The sequence below is a fragment of the Platalea leucorodia genome (assembly GCF_965183815.1).
Source record: "Platalea leucorodia genome assembly, chromosome: Z".
NCBI classification, from domain to species: Eukaryota; Metazoa; Chordata; class Aves; order Pelecaniformes; family Threskiornithidae; genus Platalea; species Platalea leucorodia.
Window position 1 is genome coordinate 4,005,262 of NC_138858.1, and position 24,673 is coordinate 4,029,934.

The 24,673-nt window shown below is 49.2% G+C and overlaps 1 protein-coding gene across 2 annotated transcripts in view; it reads left to right on the top strand.

Moving 5' to 3' along the window:
- Positions 1-23,394, top strand: part of ZBTB7C (zinc finger and BTB domain containing 7C) — a gene marked incomplete at both ends in the record, with an annotated part of 105,828 nt that extends 82,434 nt beyond the window's left edge. For both annotated transcript variants that reach the window (XM_082336428.1, XM_082336429.1), the window contains 2 exons: positions 16,142-17,341; positions 22,758-23,394. In XM_082336428.1, the coding sequence (XP_082192554.1) occupies positions 16,142-17,341; positions 22,758-23,394 (1,837 nt within the window). The remainder of the gene's footprint in view (positions 1-16,141; positions 17,342-22,757) is intronic.
- Positions 23,395-24,673: the final 1,279 nt, after the last annotated feature.

Below are 24,673 nucleotides of genomic sequence, written 5' to 3' on the forward strand. Positions count from 1 at the left end.
GTGGTCTTCTCGATACCTGTTCTGTGGTTTATCACGGGTTACACGAGGCATGTGCAAAATGGCTTGAATGATTATTTATAGTGCTGCACCCTTAGAAATCCCTCCTATCTGGCAGAAGGACATGTCCCTCTTTTTTACCACAGAGCCTCATTCTTATGCAGTGGCATTCAGAGCAGAGCAAATTCAGAGGACCAGGGCTACGTGGCTGCTTTTTCTGTGCCTGGAGATTTACACCCGCATTCCCGCTGCCGTTAAAGTTGCCCTGCTCAAAGTATAAATCAGACCATGCTCTATTAGATGCCTTACACATTCCCAAGAAGTCATGCGTGGTGGTAGAAGGGTTCCACTGCAAAATGTTGCTGGGGGAATACAGCCACAGGGGACTTATATTCTCCTTTCCTGATGGATTCACCATAGAAGAGGCTTTTTTTTTTTTTTTTTTTACCACCTTGGGCAAGAAGCTGTTTGGTTTGATAGAGGTTCAAATTTTATTTTTAAGCAAAATATGAGAAATGCAGGAGAGGAAACCGCACTCTGTTCCTTAAAATAAATGGAAGAAAAGACAGGGCTAGAAAAATATTCTCTGATGCACGCACTTTGTGAGCATGTACCTTGGCATATGCAGCATCGAAGAGCTCTGGATGTTTAACTGGATCATATCTTTTCTTCTATAAGGTGCTTCTTACAAGGCTTGTTTGAGCTCTTGGGCTTACGAAGCCCTATAACCCATCTCTGCATGTAAAATGCCAGCAGCTCACATCGAGCTCTGACTTTGCAATACCATTTGGAAGAGGGAGTGGAAACCAAACCTAGCTCATGACCTACCTGAGCGAGCCTGTCTCTGAGGCCATGACTTGGGTAAAGGGAAAGGGGAAAGGTGTGGGCATTTTGGCCATCGATCTCCCCTTAAAAACCCCTCCTGTTGCTCCTAGGCAGCCATGCCTCCCGGCTTTTTCTTCTCCGTGCTTTGCATTCCCTATGCAAGTGCCCAATTCAGTGCTCAGCCTTCAACAGCCATGGAGGGAGACTTCAAATCCCCACTTTCACTATCCACAAAGGCTGGAGCCACCAGCATCCAGCTGGGCAAGGGGAGCAGCCCTGCTCGTAGCCTCCTGCACCCACATCTCTGCTCTGCTCGCACACACACCCACAGCACCATTACCTTATAATTAAATCTCTTTTTCCCCAACTGGAAGGATTCTGCTATAAACAAGGGTTTTCTCTAACCATAATTGCGCTCAGCGAAGGGCAAAGAGCTTCAATAACTCAGGGCTTTGTTCTGTGTGCAAGGAGCGAGTCCCTCTGCCTATCCTCAGGTATGCCAACAACGCGAGCGCAACTCCCCTTGACCTGGCATGAATGTCAGGGCAGGGTTCGCAAATAGAGGCCGTGGTCAAAATGGGGCTTAAGTGCATTTATAAATAATTTGAAGTACCGACTTGGAAAAAGAAAGTCCCCAGCATGCTGCGGCGGTGGTGTTTCATCGAGCGCTGGTGTGCGGCTTTGAAGTGCGGCATTGGCAAGCTGCTGGGTTCCTGCCCGTTCCTAGGAAGGGCTGAATGGAGATATATATGTACATAAAAAACATGTAAAATGCAAGGCACATCGTTTAGGCTCCTTTTTGATGAGTGTCTTCATGGACAAACAGGGAGAAGAAATTAAAATGCTGCAAGGGGTATTTTGCTAATGTGATGCCTATATGAAACAACATGATGTGGATTAGAAATGCCAGAGATGGGAGGTGAGGTGGGTAGATGCAGAGGTAGACGTTTCCAAATGTCTGCTGTTATTGTGGCCCCTTAACTAATGAATTTTCCTCTGCTAGATAGAATTCGCTGTAATATATTTAACCAGAGACTGACATATCTGTGCTGTGAAAGGAGATGCAAAATACAGTGAAACGATGGGGAAAGTGGGGTAAAATGCTGATGTTTTCTCACCCAGGACAAAAAGTATGTCCTGAAATAGTGTGAGTGATTCCACATTTCTGCTGGTGGTCTTCGGGACGTTTCCCAAACACACACATGCAGAGCATCCTTCAGTCCTTTGCTCAAGAGGTCGATCAAACCTGCACCTTGGGGAGAGTATGCAGAAGCAGCCTTGTGCTCCCCATGCATGTGCGATGCCCTTCTCCAACACATAGGTACTTGGAGTTGCTGTTGTGTTAGATGTCTGCATTACTTTTTTTGTGTAAGATAGCAAGAGCAAAGCAGCTGCTCCATAAGATACTCTCTGTCTAGGAGCTGAGAGCCAAAACCTCCGTAGGTATGGATATGTCGCACTGCACCACGAGGTTGATCTGTAACATTCCATAGGTTTGCCTGGAAGTTGTAGCACTTTAACTAGACTGGCCTAGTTATACTTGTACCGTTTCCCCCTAAGCAGATGCAATCAGAGCTGTACAGATGTTGCCTTACACATCCAGCTGTGCCAATGGGAGATGATGCCTCTCTCCTGGAGGTTCCTGCCTCTATCACTGTGCTGCTGGAACCATCCTCCAGGAGCACTAGCCAAGTTCCCTTCACCCAGCTGCCCGCAGCAGTTGGAAGAAACCTGGTTGTTGCTTTTCCCCAGCAGAAACTGAGATTTTCATAAGAACAACCTCAAAGACAGAGCTGTGAGGAGTAGTTACCTCTGGCCTGATAGTGGATGAGAAGCTGGGAGTCCTTTCTTATGCTTCCAGCTCATCTTGGACCAGGAGAGAGCATCTGTTCTCAGTCTTCAAGTGCTGTATAGGGTCATATGTAGTCCTTTGTGTGAAAGGGAATCAGCCACGGTGATATAAGATGCTTTTGTAATGGTATAGTTGTCCCCGTTCCAGCTCTTGTGCTTATGCAGCTCTTTCTGTAAGTCACGAACTAGCTGCAGATCCCATGCCAACATCTTCATGGTGGCACCAGCACAGAAGCTCACTGTAGGACGGTGCAATTCGGATCCGTCTGCAAGACTGTCCTGCAGACCACTGTAACATCCTCGTCCTCTTTGCACTGATGCAAATCCAGAACAGCATCAGTTAAATCCCTGGAGTCAATTCATAGTTACACCAGGATAAATAAGAATGCGCTTCACCCGGCAAAGCCTGAAAAAAGTGTAAAATCCATCTGTTCAGCTCCAGCAAGGCCAAGTTCTGGCTGTAGCCAGCGCCCTGTAATTCAAAGAGTCCTTTGGACATCCCCTTTGAGTCCTGACATGTGAGCAGCTTCCCTTGAAAATGTTTCCTTGTAAAGCCTTTGTGAACTTTTGCATGCATTGATGTTATGGTTATCACACATGTAATTTCATTTGACATTGTAATGACAGCATGGGGAGTTCAAAATGTAACAGTAAATATAGTTGTTAGGGAAAAAAAAATCCCAGCCCATCATCCTGAATGACTCTTCACGTCATGGGAGCGATGCAGACAGACTCCAAACACCATCAGCATTTCTGGGTTCCAGTTGGAAACTGCCTGGAGTTCAGGACAGGCCAAAACAAACAGGCAAGACTGTCTCTCTTTACATGGCAGGGCTGCATTTTCTCCTCCTTTTCCCTGTTTTTTTTCCTTTTTGAAGGGTCACCCCTCTAAAATCCCTAAGAGGGGAGAGGCTGGGTTTTTTCCCCTGCTTGCTTGGGCTGTTTTCATAGCTGGTGGCATGATGCACCCCTGATCCTGCACTCACGCCCGGCCAAGAGCTGAATCCTCACTCGAGCCCCGGTTATTTTTGAATGCTGTTGGTTTGCAACGCTGTATTGAAGGGTCATTTGCCAATTCCATTATAACCCTCATTTACAACTCAGCTGTCTTAAATCGAATCAGACTGAGCTGGCGTGTGCGCGTAGTCAGCTGGGACATAGGACTTGCCTTGCTTGGGGGCCCGATCCCGCAAACCCCCTCCTTGCTTGCAGAAGCATTGGTTGAAAAATTAAACCTATTGATTTTCAGGGTTTTTTTCCATGTGTTTGAGCTGAAACATCTAAGCAGTAGATATTTTTCTTTTCCTTCTTCCAGGTTACATCTTGGGGAGAGTTCAGATGTTTTTTTTCTGTTGATCCTCACCAGCTTTGACTATATTTACCAAGCTGGGCATGGGTGGGCCCCACCAAATCGCACAGATTGCTCAGGCGGGTGAGGCTTTGCAGGATCAGGGCTGAGCTGACGACTCAGCTGCTGTTTAGCTTTCTAGCAGGCTGGCAGAGAAACCAGGGGCTTCACGCACAGAAGGATTTGAGATACAAATGAGGTCTGAATCTGACCCCCGATCTTCAGTTAAATTGCTCTGTAACCTTGAGAGCTGGATTAAATCGTCCCCTGAAGATAGGGAGTTGCCTCTGGATATTTGGTGCTTGGGCTGCACTGTAAGGTTATGCTCATATATTACCTGTGCTCTTCAGAGAGCTCATTAGTTGGTTGGTTTACATACAAGAAGTCAGGATGAAAGTCTCATCCCTCTTTCCCTGAGTGTCCTCTGCTGAAGCCCGACAGTATTTCCTCTAGAAATACCCAGCTCAAGAGTTAGAGACGTGATGCACCTCACTTGGGTTTCAGTGTGGTGGGGATGTGTGATTCAGAGAAGTGTTGGCTTGCAGAAAAATGATCATAAAATTTCAGAATGGTTTGGCTTGGAACAGACCTTTAAAGGCCATCCAGTCCAACCCCCCTGCCGTGAGCCGGGACATCTTCAACCAGATCAGGTTGCTCAGAGCCCCGTCCAACCTGACCTTCAATGTTGACAGGGATGGAGCATCCATGATGCTCCTCGTCGGGTCAACGATGGATGGGGAGATGCAATATTCACCCCTCTGCAATGGAGCTGGGGCTGTACATGACTCTGAGGAGACATTCATATGGGTAAAAACTGTGTGGATTTGGTCCCTTCTCTGAAGACAGGGACTTGAATTTTTGTCCTGTGTTGGAGTTGACTGCGGCACCACGGTCCAAGCCTAGGGCTAGACTTCTGCCCATGGTACAGATGATGGGGTGGTGATGCTGGAGGGGACATGTTTTTGCAGGCTGGATCACCGTCACAGGGCGGGATGCTCTGCAGAGGCACCTTCCATGAACACATCTCTCCAAAAGCCACTTTATGTCTATGTGGGAGCTGTTCTGGCCCAGCTGTAGCAAGGGAGCTCGTGTCCTTAGAGCTCCAGGACTTAAATGGCAATTGAAAATGAATGAGGCTGCAAAGGCTCTCATGAGAGCCAAGCAGGAAAATAATATTTCAGGTTATGCTGGAGGAAAATAGACCAATCTGAGGTACCGCTCTCGTAAATACTCATGAGACTGCGAGCCTAACAAATGCCAACACAGTGTAAGCGGTGGAGGGCAAGGTGGGAGGCAAAAGGTGAGGATGAGCTTGTATTATGGGGCTTGGCCCAAAGCAAGCTGGGTTTTAGAGACGTGCTAGCTCCTGAGGTTGTCCTTGTCAGAGGCAGGACGAGGCTTCCGCCACTGCCTTGGTGCAAGGCTGCAAATGCCTTGGCCACGTGGTGGGTCCATTATTGGCCATGTCTTGGCCAACGCATGGGGATGGGTGCTCCTCCTGGAGGAATGATGCTGGGAGATGCGACAGGGACCAGCAAGAAACTCCCCCAAACAGGGATGTGCATGACTGGCGATGCCCAGCAATGCTGCAGGGGAGCCGGGGGAAGGTCCGGAGGAGCAGCCCTGCTGGGGCACCCCTCCTGGGTGGAGCGCAGCCGCTGCCAATGCCACCGCTGCTGAGCTGAGCCTCCCACCCCACCGCTTCTGGAGCCTGCCTGTACCTGCTCCCAAGCTGATATTAAGCCTGCTCAAACACTGCACCGCCTTCTCCTCGCATTGTTTTCTGTACCCCACACCCAGCACCAAAATAGCGATAACCCCCCCCCCCCCGTTCCCCACCCTCCCGCAGTGACTCAGGCTGGCGAGCAGGCACACATCTGCTTCTGATTTAACGTGCTAACGCTCTGACCCTTTTATTTTTACTCCCAAAGTCCTCCCTTCAGTGGCTTTCTCTCTGGGGGTGAGGGGAGAGACGAAAGGGGGGAGCTGGATCCCCATCCTTTGCCCACTGTTTTTTGGAAGCACCCAAAAATTTATTTTATTTTATTTTGGAGCTGTGTTTTTGTGCAAGCTGGTGACAGCCTTACCCGGATCCGTGTCCAAGTCCCTCGCAATCCTGTCCACTCCGGAGGGACGCCAGCCAAACCAGTTTTCCATGGTTAAGCTGGGCACATTTTTCCGCCGTGGTTTTTTTTTTTTTTTTTTTTTGTCAGGAAGCAAACCCACCCAGTGTGTGTGCGCCGTTCAATAGGAGCCTTTTTTTAATTTCTTTTCCTTTTTCTGGCTCCAGAGAAAAGCAGAACGAGAAGAAGCAAAGGGGCCTGCCTGTTCTCCCAGGAGAGCTCAGAATGGGAGGAAATAACTTTTTTTGCTATTTTTAAGGCTGTGCTGGAAGGAGGTACCCGCCACTGATGGGCTCCTGGGGTTGTACTGTTGCGCACCCGCAGGGATGTATCCTATATATTTATATCCTATATAGCCCCCTGTAGCAGTGGCTGGGCAGCTTGCACAAGGGGGAAGGTGGTGTTGGAGGAGAGCGGCTGCAAACACATGGACAGGAACGCCACCAACAATGTCATGTACCTCATGGACCCTCATCCAGCTCATGTCAGAGATGCTGGAGGGACCAGCAACCTGATGTTCAGCCAGCCCAGCTCCGGCGTGGGCGCATCTCTGGTGGGGATTTTCCTCTTGCTCTCTTTTTTCCCTCTTTTTTTTTTTTTTTTTTTTTTGGTGCAGAACACGGCGTGGGAGGGGGGACACGTCACTTGACGCGTGAGTGAGTTTCCATGAGAGTGGGGTGGTTGCACAGGATGACTGGAAACTCTTCTGTTTCATTTGACATATTCCCCCTCCCACAGGAGCTCTACGCACACACAAACACACGCGTATAACGTGTATGTATATGTGGGCATATAGATACATAGGGAGGGGAGATATTCAGCCAGGATCATTTGCTGTACCAGTGACACTGCATTTAAAAGTCCCTAAACACTGGATAATGGCCAGGAGAGCATCAAGGCTAATGCAAAGGCATGTAGAGAGGGACCTCTGAGGGTTTCCAAGAAAAAGCCCCATAACTAACTGGATATTAAGCACCTCCAGCCTTGCAGAAAGCACAGCAGAGAGGAGCAGAAGGGACCTGATGTCCAGAGCACCATCTCCTCAAGCTCCAGACCTCCAAGGAGCTGCTTGGGTGGGTCAAATGTGACCATCCTATAAAGGCCCCTCCTGCAGTACCTGCCTAGACACTGTGGTTAATTAATTTGCCCCTGCTTTGTGCTTAGATGGAGCCCTCAAAACGCCATCTGGAGCAAGGCTGTGCCTTTGATGTAGCTAATTGTTTATGTTTATTTGACCATTTATCACTGGGATCCCCCTTTGCCAAAACCTCCTCAGCACATCAGATGGGACTTGTCATGCAGCATTCAGACTTAATCAAGCTGCCACCCAGAAGTGACCCAAAGCTCCTGATTTTGGAGATTCATATAAGCTCTGAAAATGGGAAGCATGCTGTGTAATTTAAAGAAGCTGGAAAGAAGAAACCAAAGTGAAAATGTGGCCCTTCAATTACAGGAGGCATTGAACTCTACTCTGCCCCTGCCAGAGCTCCTGTTTGCATTTATCTGGGGTCCAAGAACGGGTGTCAAGGAAATAGGGGAGCCATGGGGCTTGGTGGTGTGATGGCATGTTCCTGGCATTAGTCCTGCAGCGTGCAGCGCTGCTGGGTGGCAGGTCCCTGCGGGCTCACCCAGAGGCAAGGTGTTGATCCACCAAACTTCATACCAGAGTCTGGGAACTCGTTATAAAATTATGTTCAGGTCAGGCTGGATAGGGAGACCTTGGGGTAGATCTAAGGGGACGCTGGGGCTTTTTGGATACTTGGTGCCTGCCATGATGACTGACGAAGGAGAGAGGAGAGGAGCTCGACCTGTTCATCATCACGTGCCAATGCACGGGCCAACTCGAGCAACAGAGCCATAGAGGAGCTGAGGCCAGGAAATGTAGCTTTAACTTAAATACCCCATGGACTGCGGTTGGGTCCTGGTGGTCATGGAGCAGCGGCAAATTCCCATTACAACCAGTAGCACCCAACTGTTCAGCTCACTGGGGGAGGATTTGATTCATAATTTGCATTTTCGCCAGATTGTATCTGTACATAAACAAGTTGTTGAAATGCAAGGTGCCTGGTGTAGGCTCTCGGTAGCTGGAGCTAACCTGCAGGGATAGATTTGTTGAGAGATGCATAATATTTGCTGCAGTGTATAACTAGCCTTTAAAAATTCCCTAGGATGGATTCACAAAGGGCACCGGAGACACTCATGCCTCCACACCTCAACAAGTGAATGAGTGGCACCTGTAATCACTATTTATCTTCTTAAGCAAATGGTCCTCATGATACTTCCCAAGTGATGTCGTATCAGAGAAGTACAGCAGATCTCCAGTATTGATGTGCCCCAGGTCCGCCTGGCTGGCTGAACTTCTGTATGAATTTTGGTAACTAGGAAGACTGGCTGTCAGTAAAATGAAGAAGGGGTTAAATATGTTGTTGTCTGGATCGTTGGACACTCTGGAGGTAGTTCTCCAACACCTTTTATTTTGTATTCCCTGATGGGACTTCAGGTGAGGATGGCTCTCTGATGGCCTGCTTATAGGAAACCAATAGTTCCAGCACAAAAATGTCAGTTTTATATAGTATGTGTAAATATATATGGTTGACATGGGCTCAGCTTGCCAGCCAGATGTTGGTAAGGATGAATCCTTCTATGCCCAAGGATTTTGTTCAGAGATTATTATTAATTGAAAAGCCCAGTAGGTAATGGAGAAATACCAGGCTGAAGGTCACCCGTGTGATCTCAATCCCTGAAGCGTAACCACTTTAATTATGTGATCAAACCATGCTTGACTTCCGGGGCAATTCCTGCAGGTAGGAGCCGTCTCATGCATCCTTGGCTCTGTGGAGGCTGGCCAAAAAGGGTTGGGCTGTCCCCCTGGGGCTTCTTGGCCATCCCTCTCCTCCCAGAATCAGTGGGAGGTCTTCATCTGTGTCAGCGTCTCTGGAGCTCTGGCTGGCCCCTGTAGGCAGCCTTGGCACTGGCATCCTATGGAGCACCTTCTTAAATTGTACTGACCTGCTCCATTTATGGAGCTGCTCCCTTGCCAGCAGCCCTGTGGAGTGATGCCACCTCTGCAGCCACTTACAGGGCTTTCTCCCCATCCTTGCTGCAAGCGAGTATCTTCCATGGCCAATGTGACCCTCTTTGCATCCTTCCTCACCAAGGCATCTCTGCCCTTGCCTACTTCATCCAGATCTAAGCAAAATCCATGATTTTTTGGGGAGGGATCCTCAGGTTTGGGCGGATGAGCTTATTATGTACCACTTAAAAACCAAACACCCTCACCTTTCCTGGCTCAACCCTGTACTCCCCAAGCAAGACTGGTCCCAAGGGGAAGGCTGGTCTTCGCTATTAGAGGCTGGGGCAGGTGCTCAACCCAGCAGTAAACCCCTGGTGCTATTGCTAGTGAGCCGGTTCTCTCCCACAGCATCATCTTTGGGTCTGCAAAGTGGCTCATCTCCTTTAAAAAACCCCATGATTTTCCTTGCGAGGGAGGCAGTGGTTGGTGTCACCGCGTTTTCCTCATCGTTTCAGGCATCTCGCAGGAAAGTGATTGAAAGGCGAGGAGCACTCTCTGCCCCACCTTCCCGCCAGAGGGGAGAAACGCTAGGTACTAGGGTGGGTGGTTTAATAACATGTTCTTCTGGAGACAAGATGTTCAGAGGGGAGGTGTGCTTAAGGAAATATTTGCCTTTTTTAGGCTTTACACCTTCCTTTTTTTTTTTAATTAAAAAAAACCCAAACAACTCTGCCTGCCTTTCAAATAGGCTTTTAGGGATCCCAACTCGTTCTTGGTAGGAAAGAAGAGGCATCTTCCAAATTGGAGTTGACTGCTTGGCCAAGGCAACAGTGTCATCCCCATAGGGATGGTTTTGGGTGGGGTGTCAACATGGATGGCTTCACCCAGGGACACTTGCACAAGGGACTTGCTCAAGGTCATGGAGCAATTGGCGGATGCAGAAGAGCCCCAGCATCCCTATACCCCCAAATAACAACACAGCTAAGAAGCAGAAGCTATCAATCACTGGTCCATGTATCCCATAGAAAGTAGCTGTAATATTTTGACAGATTAGGGTAATCTCACATGCACATCTTAATTGCCTCATTATGACAAGGCACAAATAAACCTAGGAAAAAAACCAAAAAATGCATATATTTATGGGCTGATGGATGTAGCAGGCAGGTCTACATACACAGGACCATGGGTAGATGCAGAGGAAAAGCAGCCAGCCCACCCTGGGTGCTGCTTCTGCTCCTGCAGCCTGGAGCCAGGATTGGGAAAGAGGAGCTAGTAGCAAAGCAGCAGAGCCAAAGCCTCTGTCCCTCAGGGTGCCAAGTGCCCTGGGCAGGGGAGGGAAGGAGTTGGTGGTAAAATGGGGATGGGGAAAGCCTTTGAGACCTCCTGCTGATTCAATACTGGCCTTTCAGTACTTAAAGAGGGCTTAGAAGAAAGATGAGGACAAATGTTTTAGTAGACCCTGTTGTGATAGACAAGAGGTGATGGTTTTAAACTAAAAGAGGGGAGATTCAGAATAAATGTAAGGAAGAAATATTTTACGCTGCGGGTGGTGAAACAGTGGCACAGGTTGCCCAGAGAGGTGATAGATGCCCCATCCCTGGAAACATTCAAGGCCAGGCTGGACGGGGCTCTGGGCAACCTGATCGAGTTGAAGGTGTCCCTGCGGATAGCAGGGGGTTGGACCAGATGGCCTTAGAAGGTCCCTTCCATCCCAAAGCATTCTATGGTTCTACGACTCCCTCTCCTTCCGCAGGCAGCATGCTGGGGTGGCCAGGGGTGCTCAGCACCCCAAATCCAGGTCCAGCCAGCTCGGGGGTGCTTTGCTGGATGGCCTCATGCTTCAGATGTGGAGCTCGAATCCCTCCTGGGGTTTTGTGCCTGGAGGGACTGAGCGTGAGGGATGCTGTGTTGGGGTGGCAGGACTGGGCCGTGGAGGAATACTTAACACCAAGCCTTGCCCCTGGGCTTGCACCCCAAACCCCGCTCCGTGCACAGGCTGGGTGAAGGGAAGAATTGGAAACACCATTTGTTTTGCCTGGAAAAAATGTCATTTTGACACCGGCAGCAGGCAGAGACCAGCCAGAGCCTCAGGCTCCTTCCTCCGTTGCACTGAATGCAGAATGAGCACAACATGGCCGAGCAGCCGCTTTGTGCTCCCCGGCTTTCCCCGGGGTACTCCCATATCTTCGGGGTGGCACTCCTGGGGAGAGCCCAGCGCTTTGAACACCAAAAAGAAATGTGGTCAGAAGCCAGCTCCTTCCCGTGGGGAAAATCATAGCAAAGAGAAGGCCAAGCAATGCATATTTTGAGACAAAATGCTCTGAGAATCTCTATACAAATATAAAATTCTAAAAATATAAAAATATTAACATATAAATATGTAAAAATATATATAAAATATAAATATAATATCATATATAATAAAAATATAATAAATATAAAAATATAAATATATAAAATATACAAATATAAAAATATATATTAGAATATTAAAATATTAAAATGTTAAAATGTTAAAATGTTAAAATGCTGCATGTTATAGTAATGATGCTACAGGCTAGCATACAGTTAAAGGCCAAAATTGCCACCTCCCAGCTAAGACTCAGGTTGCGAAGCGTTGTCCCCCCAGATGGAGCAGATGGGAAGGGGACATCGCAGCCCTGCTGTAGCCCTGAACCAGAAGCCATGTGTTGCACAAGCCTGGGCTCTTCCTGGCAGCCTTTATCTCCTCCGAGGGCCCGGCTTTGCAGGGCGTTGTCGCTGGAGATGAGGAAGGAGATGGGAGAGGGAAGTGCTGCTGAGGAGCCCTCACAGGTCACAGGTCTCCTGCTCCTGGCTTTGAGCAATACGGAGACCCAGGGCAGGATCCTGTCCCACCTCGGCTCTGTCACATCTTTCCCAGGGCTCCTCCGAGCTGTGGCAATCCTCCATTTCCACTCATACAAGTGAATATAGGCAATATTAGTTCACTTTACCTGTTTTCTATAGATGTATCTCTACCATCTACTGGGTATATGTCTATTTTCTACTTATCACAATGCTAAATGAGCATTTTCGCCTCTCTCTCTGATATTTCAGTTTTATGTTATTGGTTTTCAGAGGCTGTATGATACTGAAAGAGGCTTGAAGTTAGAAGGAGATGTGGGAATACAGCAACCAAAAAATAAAAACAAAACGTAGAAGGGGCTTTTGAGCAGCAGAGTGCCCTGGATGAGCTTTGGGTCACCCAGGGAGTGCGCATCGCAGGCAGTTTGTAATATTGCTGCCGTCCCTGGCTTGTGTCTGGGTTGTATCAGCCACTTTCAGGCAGGCAGTGAGGTTAGACCTCGGCATCACAGCCGAGACCCCTGCCTGCATCTGCCTACATCTGCCTACATAGCTCCATCGCGCTGGTTGCCACTCTGAGCTGGTGAAACACCATCCTTCCCAAAAATGGAAGGATTTTCACCCAAAAAGGGGACAAAGCTCAGCTCCCCCCATTCCCCCTTTTCTCCTGTTGCAGCCTGAGGTGCCTAAGCTGGCAGCACTCGCCATGCGCCTGCGGGCAGCGCGGGGGAAGTGGTCCTGCATCTGAATAGCATCTCCCAGGATCATTCTTTTATAAATGGGGCTTTTCATGGCAAGAAAGTAATGAATGAGTTTTAAGCATGCCCATAAATGCAATGTTTCGGGACGTCATCTGCAGAATACATTTATTTTAGGTGCCCTCCGCCCTTTCCCCCCTCCCACCCGTTTATTTTAACAATGCTGTAATCTTCTATTATAAAATGTGATTTTTCTGTTTTAACTCCATGTAGTCCGTTCAGCATTTGTATGTGCGTGTGCAGGCACTTGGTGACATTTGTCACCATCAAATGCTATTTTTAGGCCTGTTATTCTTGAGGACCCCACCCTTGGCTTGGAGAGGGGAAGGGGGGAGCGCAGGAGGAGGGAGAGGAGGGAGGGGGAGGAAGGAAAACATCAGCCTCAGCTCAATTCCAGCCTGTGGCCATCAACCTCCCTGGGGGCATGGGAACCATAAGGTCATTTCTCAGGCTCACTGAGCTCCAGAGCTGTCAAACCACCCTGCAAGTTAAAAAAATGCAAATTTATGCAAATGAACGGGCTGCTTCCATTCCTCTCCCCCCCACCCACATTTAAATGACATGAATCACCTTCAATTTTGCCAGCATCCTGTAAAGTTATTGGCTTGCCTAAGTGCTTTGGTTAACAGAACTGCACCTCAAGAGGACCAGGAGGGGAAAAGAAAGGAAAAGGAGTCCATTCCCACCAAAGGGAGCTGTACATCATTTTAATTTATAATCACATACCCCCTGATCTTCTAATTCCATTTTTTCTTGCTCCTTGCTGCTGAGTGAATAATCCACAAATTAGGGAGGCGGGAGTTTAGTGTCCAGAAAAAACCTCCATAAAAACAATTGTCAGGGTAGTCTAATATTCTGCTTTTCTGATCTTTTGCACTTAGGGTGATCTGGCAATAAAAGATCAAAATAGATTCATAGGAAGACACGTTCCTTCAGGTAAGGAGCTCCTTTAACACTAATGTTCCTTCCAAACAAAAATAAACGAGTAGAAGATAAATACCGCAACGGAAATCTAATTGCTCATGCTTATTATTAAGGATACAAAGCCCTAAAAAGGAAGTTGTCTCTTCCTCCCCGGCTCAGGGGTTATTTATTATCTTACAGTCCACTTGAAGAACGCATCAGATTTACTTTCATTTATCGGCGATTTTCAAGGAAGATTTGATACGGAGCCGGTCGGGCTGGTAGAGGAGCGTAGCTGGTAGAGGAGCGTAGCTAGTTAACATGGTTAAGCACAGCACACTGTAATGAATCAATTTGTTTCAGACAACAGACATAATTAGCATGGAGCTAATGGGCACACCAGGGGATGAGGGGCTGGAGCATCCTCCCTCGGCTGAAAATGTCGGTGGCTGAAGCTGAGGGGGGCTCGGAGGGGTGTAATTCCCCATTCCTCTCCCCAGCTCTGGGCATGGGGAGGTGGCTGGAGAGGGCTTCCCATGGCGGGGGCTGCCTGCCAGCCCCCTGCAAGGCTTCACTAGCTCAGGGACAGCTTGTCCCCCTCCCGGCATTGCTCCCACCAGGCTGGTGGTCCATAACACTTCCCCGGGGTGTGATCCATCGAGGTTGCACCGCCTTCCCAAGGCCTTCGCTCTCCGGCTCCCACACGATGGGTATTCGGCAGCACTGATTAGGTGTGTGGGAGATATCTGCAAGGTCTCGGCTGCAGATTGACCCTTCAGAGGGAGGTGAAAGGAGACGGCATTCCTTTTCCCACGGGAATGTTTGCTGCAGAGTCTGATCCCATCTGCGGCTCCCCAGCCTCCCCCAGCTGGCCAAGGTGAAGCAAGGATTTCCCTGGACAACCTCCATCAGATCAGGCTTTGTCCATCACCAAGGGCTGGAGGCGGGTGGTAGGGTGGGAGAGAGCCCCTCACCATGGGGTAGACCACAGCTGGTGGGAAGGAGATTTGGAGTGAGCACAGCCAGAAACTGAGCAGGGAAGGACACCCAGGACGTGGCAGTGGATCCCAAGAGAGATGCGGAGGTGGCATGGGATGGGATTGGGAACCTGCCCAAGATGCAGAGGATGGGATTGGGGACCTGCCTGGTAGTCTCAGCCTTCCAAAAGCGGCCAGAGTGGAGCTGCATTTTCACTTATGTGTACCCTGGGCTCTGTCGGAGATGAACCGCATGGCTGTGAACTGAGTGTCTACCTGCAGCAGGGCCACGAGCCGGGGCTCATAGAGGTGACACTGCACGAACACATGCTCTGTGTCCTGGGGCTTTCCAAAGGGTTAGTGTATTTAAAGTTTTTCTGGCTGTTTGATGTATTCTGTGTGTGATGGGATTAATGTATTCGTTGCCTGCTGGAGGAAGCTGCTCTCCTTTCCTGGGATTTCTCATGTGGAAGGGCTGCTGGAGCCATGTGAAAGAGGAAACATCTTACAGATAAAAAAATGGCAAAAAAAAATATCAAGTTTTCCTTTTGGGTGTGGGCATTTTGCTTCCGAATTTCCCTTTGAAGCTGGAGCGGCGCTAGCAGGGGAAGGTGCCTGCCAGATGCACGAGGCATTTGATACCATGCTGACAAGTCCAAACAGGATTGGGAATGGAGCAAGCTCAGCTCATGGGTGAAGACAGCAGACAGCCATCTGCCTCTAGCCAGGCCCTTGCTCCCTGGCTGTCTTTGTCTGAGCGTTTAGGTACACTATGACGCACAACTCTTCGCTTGCCTCCCCCGTTCCCAGATCCCTCGGGAAGACATCCCTATGCGGGTTGTCCACATGCTGAGGTGACATGGGATAGCTTCCAGGCATGAAGTAGAAGGAGGACACAGAACTGGAGACCTGCTGCCCCATAAGGACTGCTCTTCTGCTGCAGCAAACAGCCTTGACCAGCAGTCCCTCCTATTTGGGACATCCAGTGGTACCAGTCCCAAAAACACTTGTGTAGATGAGATGGGCACTCCCTGGCTCATCTTGCTTAAGTGCTGTAGGTGCTGGCTCTTGGCAGTGTGAAGCAACACAGCATCACCCTTTCCCCATATAGCTCCTGGCAGGGCAAATCCAACATGTGCCTGGAAGGATGTTGGCTTTGGGAGGATGTGGAAGGAACGTGATGCGGAGGGAGTCATTGCACAAAGTTCCTGGGGGAGGGATGCGAAAGAGAAGAGGGAGCTTGTGGTGGTTATGAAAAGGTGAATAGGGTGGGAACCAAGAAGAGAAGGATGGACACAAAGGAGACGAACAGATGTGGAGGGAAGCAAGGGTTAAATCACAGAGGGCCTGAAAGGAGTTAAAGGTGACATGGAGATGCACTGGGGCAGTGCAAGCAGGAGGTGATTACAGAGGTCCAAGTGAGGCAAGGGAGAGGAGGACACCAAGAGAAGGCAGGGTCATTTTGGCATTATTGACTGGGAATCCCCTGCTAATGCTCCACTGTCTGTGTTTTGTCCTAGGTCACTAAATGAGAATATGGCCAATGGCATTGAAGACCTTATCGGGATCCCATTCCCGAACCACAGCAGTGAAGTCCTATGTGGTTTAAATGAGCAGCGGCATGACGGTCTCCTCTGCGATGTCATCCTTATTGTACAGGACCAGGAGTACCGGACCCATCGGTCCGTCCTTGCTGCCTGCAGCAAGTACTTCAAAAAACTCTTCACTACCGGCACTTTAACTGACCAGCCCTATGTTTACGAGATTGACTTTGTCAAGCCTGAAGCACTTTCTGCCATCCTCGAGTTTGCCTACACCTCAACCCTCACCATCACCACCTCAAATGTCAAGCACATCCTCAGCGCTGCCAAGATGCTGGAGATCCAGTGCATTATCAATGTATGCCTTGAAATCATGGAGCCTGACAGAGAGGCAGAAGAGGAAGATGACAAAGAGGACGAAGATGATGATGAAGATGAAGATGAAGATGAGGAGGAAGAGGAGGAGGAGGAGGAGGAAGTGGAAGATTTTGTTAATCAGGAGAACCTAACCGATGTCCAAGAAGTAAGCTGTCACCAAAGCCCTTCTAAGTCTGATCTTACCGAAGAAGCATACATAGAAGCACCTAAAGACTTTCCAAATCACTACCCAGCCAATAACTCCTCTGGACACTTGGGTGTGATACGAGACTTCTCCATCGAGTCCTTACTAAGGGAAAACTTGTACCCTAAGGCAAACATCCCAGAAAGGAGGCCCGCTCTCTCTCCTTTCACCCCTAGCTTCTTCCCCCATCTATGGAACGGTGATTTTAGCTCCTTCTCCCAGCTCACGGAGCCACAAGTAGACAACGGCCCCTTGGATCTGGTGATCAAAAAGAGGAAGATCAAGGAAGAGGAGGAGAAGGAAGACCTGCCTCCGCCTCCTTTCCCTAATGACTTCTTCAAGGACATGTTTACCAACACCCCAGCAGCTCCCTTAGGGCATATTAAGGCAGAGACTGACTATAGTGCTTATCTCAATTTCCTAAGCGCTACCCAGTTTGGAGGAGTTTTTCCCCCATGGCCTCTGGAGGAAGAGAGGAAGATAAAGCCCAAGGCGTCCCAGCAATGTCCCATCTGTAACAAAGTCATCATGGGGGCCGGCAAGCTGCCCAGGCACATGAGGACCCACACGGGAGAGAAGCCGTATATGTGCAATATCTGTGAAGTCCGCTTTACCAGGTGTGCATTGGTTACCTTTGCCACGTGTGGCTGTGTGCAGGGGGGTGGGGGTGGTTGAAGGGGCCACGTCATGACCCACGGCTGATTCCTAAGCTACATATCTCTTTTTCCCCAAAATAAGTAGCGAAGAAAACAGGGCATGATCTCTGTCCCTTTGGAAAAAAAGGGAGGAAGGGAGGGTGGAGGAAGAGAATGAACCTACTGATTTTGGTGGGTTGTGGATCACATCCATGGCTCACTGGATCTATCCACTCGCTGGACAAAAGCTTAAATAAGTAACAGGATATTTTCAGCCCCACCATAGTTCACCACAGTTGGACCAGAGGGAGCTGAAAACAGATGGTCAAACAGGCAAGGAGGCTTCATCTCTAATGTGCTGGGAGATGCGTTGAGTTGGGAGGGCCATTTAGCTGCGGGATGTAATTAGTCTGGGTTTGCACATTTTGGCATCAGTGTAGACCACAACCAAGTTGCACATGTTTAGACATGACAGTGTCTGGGCTTTCTGAGGCTGGAGCCATCCTAATTATTATACGTTAGTAGCAAGGTGGGTCTCGGTCTCTTTTCATAGAATTATAGAATCATAGAATCGTTAAGGTTGGAAAAGACCCTTAAGATCATCAAGTCCAACCATTAACCTATGACTGCCAAGTCCACCACTAAACCATGTCCTTGAGCTTGTTACTTTTCCCAAGTAACAAGTGATAGGACGAGAAGAAACAGCCTCAAGCTGCGCCAGGGGAGGTTTAGGTTGGATATTAGGAAAAATTTCTTCCCCCAAAGGGCTGTCAGGCCCTGGCCCAGGCTGCCCAGGGAAGGGGCTGAGTCCCCATCCCTGGAGGTATTTAAAAGCCAGGTAGACGTGGTGCTTGAGGACATGGTTTAGTGGTGGGCTTGGCAGTGATAGGTTTATGATTCGACTCAATTATCTTAAAAGTCTTTTCCAACCTAAATGATTCTATGATTCTATGATTTATCACCCCGAACGCTGGCCGCTCAAGAGCCTGGCACCTTGACTCCCTCCATAGTCAGTAGAAAGAGACCACCCCCCCTTCAGAGGGGTAGATGAGGAACGAGGATGAGCAGGGCTCATCCCTGACCACAAAGACAACCTGCAGGGCTTAGATTAGGGCACTAACTTTTAGGTATCTCAAGTTAGGCGACACCAGCCCCATCATGGGCTGCTCCAAGGCAGGCGTGACCAGCCAGATCCACCCCTGGTACCAATTCCCAGCCTCTGCACCTCTCTTCACCTCAGCAGACCCCTCGATGGTTATAAATCAGAGCGGGCTACGCAAATCTAATGCTACAGCTTGCAACCCTTCTCTGAAAAGCTGGGCAAATTTAATTGGTGAGCAGAGACAAATAGATTCCTGGACCTGCTCTTGCTGGGTATAATTAATATCTAATGAGTACAATCTTTACCATAATAATAAAGCTTTCTGACAAGAGCATGGTATTTCAGCTCCTGGCTGCGTGTGAGAGAGAGAGCTCTATTAAGCTGGGGCGAGGAAACCAGAGGAAAATAATATTCACAGTAGGCAAAGGCGAGCTCCTGACAATGGCTGGACACCTGGGGTGCTCCCGCATTCAGTCTGTCTTTTCTTCTCCCGTCCCTGTGATAATATTTGACTGGAAGTTATGCAGATGATGAGGGTTTGACCTGAAAATAAATTTCCATGCTCCGCTCCATTAACGCAGCAGACACCGTATTATAATGCAGGGAGCATCGTGCCTTGGGCGGGCATACGCGAGGTGAGCCAGCTCACCCTGGTATTTGCAGGGGAAAGGCCACCGCCTGGTGCTAATTCCTGCCTGCAGGAATTTGGATCTGGCTCCTGCTGGTGCTGCATCCTCAGGTTAGTGCTGGGTCGTCACCTCAGGACAGGCTGGGAAGAGCAGGATGGGTTCAGCCCGGTGAGTGTGGCTGCATCCCGGGCTGGAGGGACCACCTGGCCAGCCCCATCCTGCGGTCCCCATCGCTCTCCTGGGTGTGGCGCTGCCGGTGCTAACTGCTGACGAGGAGATAGCTTGGCTTGACCCATCACCGACGCCTTCCCTGTGATGGGAATATTAGAGCTGAGCCCTCCCAGAGGGCTCCCAAAGTCCTTTACAAGCAAGGGCAGCATCGTTGGCTTCGTTTGGGGACACTGAGGCACAGAGAGATGTTGGTACTGACTCACAGTCACTGCAGAGGTTAGTAGGAGGGTTCAGGTGGGAATTCAGGTATCCTGATCCCTAATCCAAGCAGGCTAAATCAGCGTCTTGGAGGTTAAAAGCTCCAGGCAGAGATGGTCTAGCGTGGCCCATTACTAATGCAGGGTTAAACCCGACACTTCTGCATCCCCCCGTATGCTCAACAGCTTCTAAATACAAAGCATAGGGGTAGGAGGACTTTAACCCAAGAAAATAATCACACAGAAAATAGGGACTAATCCAACGGTGCAGTCTCCCACCATGACTCAGGAAAGCGAAGCTGTTCGTTTGGGTCACCTTGCACAGAGCTGAAGGCTGGAGGGTTTTTTCCTTCTTTAACACCCTGAGGAAAGTGGAAATTTGAAAACATTTATTTTTAAATGTATTTGGGAGTATTTTGAATATCATGCAGCTGTTTGGTTTTGTTTGGGTTTTTTTTACCCATTTTCAGCATTACTCTAATGTGAGAGCTGTCCTTTAGGGGAAAGTGTATTTAAGCAAAGTGGAGTGATTGAGATGTAGAAAGAGATTTCTGCCGGGATTCCCTGAACGCTGCCACTTGTGTTACATGTTTTGCTCTCGGTGGGAGCCTCATGCTTCCCGAAAGCATCAGACTTGCACCCACGCCAGTGAGCGGTGCCTTCGCCAGGGAGGTGCAAGCCCAAGACCCCCTTGGGGTCCCCTGGGATGCAGAGGTTCCCAAATGGGATCTCTGAATGAATCATTATTTCTGCACTCGAGGAACTGTGGAGGAGCAAATTTACTGGGGGAAAGAGAGAAAATATGTTTTCCTGGTGGGGAGTCCCCCAACCTCCCCATCAGATCCATTCCCCTTCACATCCCATGGCAAGGACCCCACATGCACCTGGATCTGCCACTCCTGACTCCCTGGGACATCTGATCGCAGGAAGCAGGACTTCATTTAATAGCTCATTAATTTTTTCCTTAAACAAAGGCTGCTCAGCTTCTAGTCTGCTGTTTTACCCTGCTAAAACGCTAGAGAAAACTCCAAATATTTCAGCTTTTCCACCAAGACAGCCCCGGAGTGCTCAAGGAGAAACTGTTCCAGCCAGAAAGGTTAACATTATTTGTTCCTATTATTTGTGTTGTGACAGCTCGCAGAGCCCTAATCGCTCTCCTAATGCAATTGCATTAAGGTTATTCACACACATGGAGCGTGGTTCTCCTTTGGAGAGCCTGCGAGCCGAGATCCCATCTCGCAAAGCCTGTGTTTCCCATGCCGCATCCTCCCTGGGGTGCCTCACCCCGACCAGAGCATCTTGGCCCCCCCCAGCCTCTGAGCTTCTCCAGGTAGAGCCATAAAAACTCTTTTCCATTCCACAGAGATGCTGCCGGGGCAGGGAGGGTTGAGTTTCTCCCCGTCTGCTGCCAGAGATGGGTAAAAAAAAGCTTTGCCTGTATTTACATTATACAGTCCTGGCACACTGCATGTTTATTAGGAAAAGCAATCCTGCTAGGTTAAACATTACATGTATAGGTTTAAATTATATTATAGGTGGGGCTGGTAGCTCTGCTTTTTATTAACATTTCCCAACCCTTTGCATTACGAGCCCCTGCATTCATCTGCTTATGACTTCGCTGCGCATTATCCGTTTGGGATGAAATTTTCCACGCTGCTTTGTCTGCTTGCTGAGAACTGATTTCAGCCCTTTCGGGGGACATGTACCCTTAGTAAAATCTTGGGATAACAGTAGCTTTGAAAATTGCAGAATGGGAAGTTGGGATCTGGCCCTGGGCTTGTCATGGGGATGAAGAAATGCTTTTTTTCTGTCTCCCCCAAAATTTGCATGAACTGTAAACTTCATGTGAGCTCATTACAACCTCTGTACAGGCAGGGAGCACCTCCACTGCCTGCACTGCCGCTGCAGATGCAGGACAAGGCTGGGACCCATTTCCCAAAAGCAGTAAAGCATCATCTGGTGAAGAAGTGACTCTCCTGTTAGGGATACTTCTCTGCATCCTTGATCCCAAGGGAATGGTTTATAGGGATGCCCGTCCCAGGGCTGCACTCCTCGTGGCACGGCCAACACCGGTGTGCTGCCAGTCACATCACCGAAAACTATTTCGAGATGCATGCAGGCAGGGTGGCAGAAATTGGTGCAAAGGCAGCACCTTCCAAGTTTTGACGGCTTAACCTGCCAGCATAAATAGATGTTTTGGGTGGTTTTTGCTTTTATTTTGCATGCTCACATATTTTATACATAATAAGGTCATGACTCCATATATTCTCTGTATTCTTAGCCACATTACTAATGTCTTGGAGGGCTCATGCTGAAAGCATTTCAGAAAACAATGTGAATTCTCCCACTTTGCTATTTACTTACTTGAACTCTGCTCATGCAACCTAGGCATTGCACTTGGCTCAGCTCAGCTACAATCAGCTTTGCTTTTAATAATCGTATGCCTTCGCTGTGATTTTTGTAGACGGCAGAAGGAAACACTTATTCATTGGAAAAAAAAATAGTGATTGGACTGCCAGCTTGGGAAAATATTCTTGCTGCTCTTACATGTTCCCCTTAAAAATAAAAAACTATTATTTGTAAACAAGTGCTATTGGGATGGGTATTATGCTGTCCCATGGCTGTATTTAAAAACCTTCTCCAAAACATGTGTGAGGCTGGATGTGCGCGTCTTGGCCTTGGAGAGGATGGCTGTGAAGGACAGCGGGTGCAGAGCGCCTGGGCGCTGCCTGCACCTCTGCCTGCTTCACCCTGTGTGATGCTCCCGCTTCAAACGAAAGCTCCTGAGACACCCAGTGGTCAGTGCAAGGATAAAAGGAAGGGAAAATCAGCTCCAAGAGGGACTTTGTTTAAGCAACATTGCCACACAAGCTCAGCTAATTTCCTTATCTGCAGGCAGGAATATAGCTGTATTTAGATATTCCTATGTGTTTCGGCTTTATTGCAGAGGATTTTTTCCTCCAATTTAGGCTGTTCTGGACTCTCTGGGATGGGCTGCGAACTCCTGACATGGAGGGCTGGGTCTGTGCAATGTTTAGGTACTGTTGCCCAGGGAAGGAGGAGTTGGATGCAAACGCCAGCCTATGAGAGCATCCATACATTGGGGCAGTGCTGCGGCTCGAAGCCCCGGGATGAGCTCTCCACCTTCCCGTCGCCTTTCCCTCTCCTGATCCAAGGGGCAATCCCAACTGCATCCCTTCCAGCCCACACCACCTGACTGAGCGCCTTTTCTTTTGCAGGCAGGACAAGCTCAAAATTCACATGCGGAAGCACACGGGGGAGCGGCCGTACCTGTGCATCCACTGCAACGCCAAATTTGTGCACAACTACGACCTGAAGAACCATATGCGCATCCATACAGGCATCCGGCCCTACCAATGCGAGTTCTGCTACAAGAGCTTCACCCGCTCTGACCACCTCCATCGCCACATCAAACGCCAGAGCTGCCGGATCGCACGACCCCGGCGAGGACGCAAGCCGGCGGCATGGAGGGCGGCCGGTTTGCTCTTTGCTCCCAGCGGGCCGCCAGTGGAGAAGAGCTTCGTGATGCCGCCGACGTTGGAGGAGATGAGTGGCCACCTCGGCGGTGCGGCCATGTGCCTTCCTGGCCCCAGCCCCAAGCACTTTTTGAGTGGAGCCAAGACCGCCTTCAGCCTGCAGGAGCTGGAGAGCCAGTTTGAAGAAACTCAGATGAAGCTCTTCAGGCGAGCCCAGCTGGACATGGAGAGGAACGCGGGCATCTTCGCCTTTGCCCTGGGCCATAACGAAAACCTTGCTGCCCAACCCTTCTTCCCTCTTCCTGATCCTTGGAGCACAGGCTTCAGCGGCTTGGCGGGGCTCGGCCACGTGGCTCCCATCTCAGAAACGAGCAACTAAACCCGTGCCCGGTCCCACCATGGGTCCACTCCCTTCCCAACAGGGTGACTGGCTCCCTCGGGGTCCCCGCCTGTCCTTTTGCATCATCTGGCTCCCAAGAAGCTCTTCATCCCCTTGCCCCTATGGCCTGCCACACAGGGCCTGGGGCATGGAGCCATCCCCAGGGCGAGCGGGTGGGTGGGTGGGTGGGTGCTGCGCCCCATGGCCACTGGCACTTTAGACTCTGTGATGCACTTGGCTTTGAGGCCATGGGGTACTCACTGCCCCATCCAGCCACCCACCACTCACGGCTCTGTCCGGGAAGGCCAGGCCGGGACTGCTGCTCTCTTCAACGCTCCCAAAAATGTCACTTGCCTTAGTCCAGGGCACAGCCATCACCATGAGATGGCTCTTCTGGGGGAGATGTTCCCCATTTTCCACCCGTGGGGTCTGCTGAATACCAACAAGCCGTCCAGACTTGGTTTTGATATGCTACATTCCTTGGCCCTTTTGGTCAAAAGGACTTTGTTGGTTTTTTTTAATTCCCATGTCTGGCAGCAAAATTTATTCGACAAGGGATAAAGGGGAGGGTCAAGCAGCCACGTGGGGAGGGGGAGAATCCCGGCTGTTGCCTTTCTCAGCAGTATATCAGATTTGCAGGGCTGGTGAAAGCCCTGCCGTGCAGGATGAGTTGGGACTCATGCGGAAAAAAAAAAAAAAAAAAAAAAAAAAAAAATCACCCAGGAGCAAAACTGGGTGTAAAAGGGGGATTTTACTGACTTTGGTTCTTCGGCCATTTCAAAAATCTCAGAAGGAGAACCAAAGCCTATTTTGAGTATTTTAACTTCAGTTGCTTGAAAAGGTGAAGGAAAAATTTTGGAAGGATCAGAAATGTTTTGATCCTGAGCTTTTATTAAACCCTTGCTTTGCGAAAAAAAAAGTGGGAATTTTGAAATGAAAAAGTCATTTCAAACCAAAGAGTCAGAATTCACCGCTGCTGACCGTTCTGAAATGTCTGGATTTGTGTCCTTAATTGCCCCTCATTCCTATATATATATTGATGACAAAAATTTACAAAACATTTGAGTGTCCCTGAATCTGCAATGTCGATAGAAAAAATTGGGTGTGCAAATACCCCTGCTGCTCATCTCAAGGGATCTTTGTGGAAAAGAAGTCCACTAAAGCTGTCTTGCAGATGAGATTGTCTACTTGGAAGCAAGGAGAAATACTATTTCTTCGCCATTTTCTGGTTCAAAAGATGAGGTGGTGATACATGATGGGGTGCTCCAAGCTGAAGGTT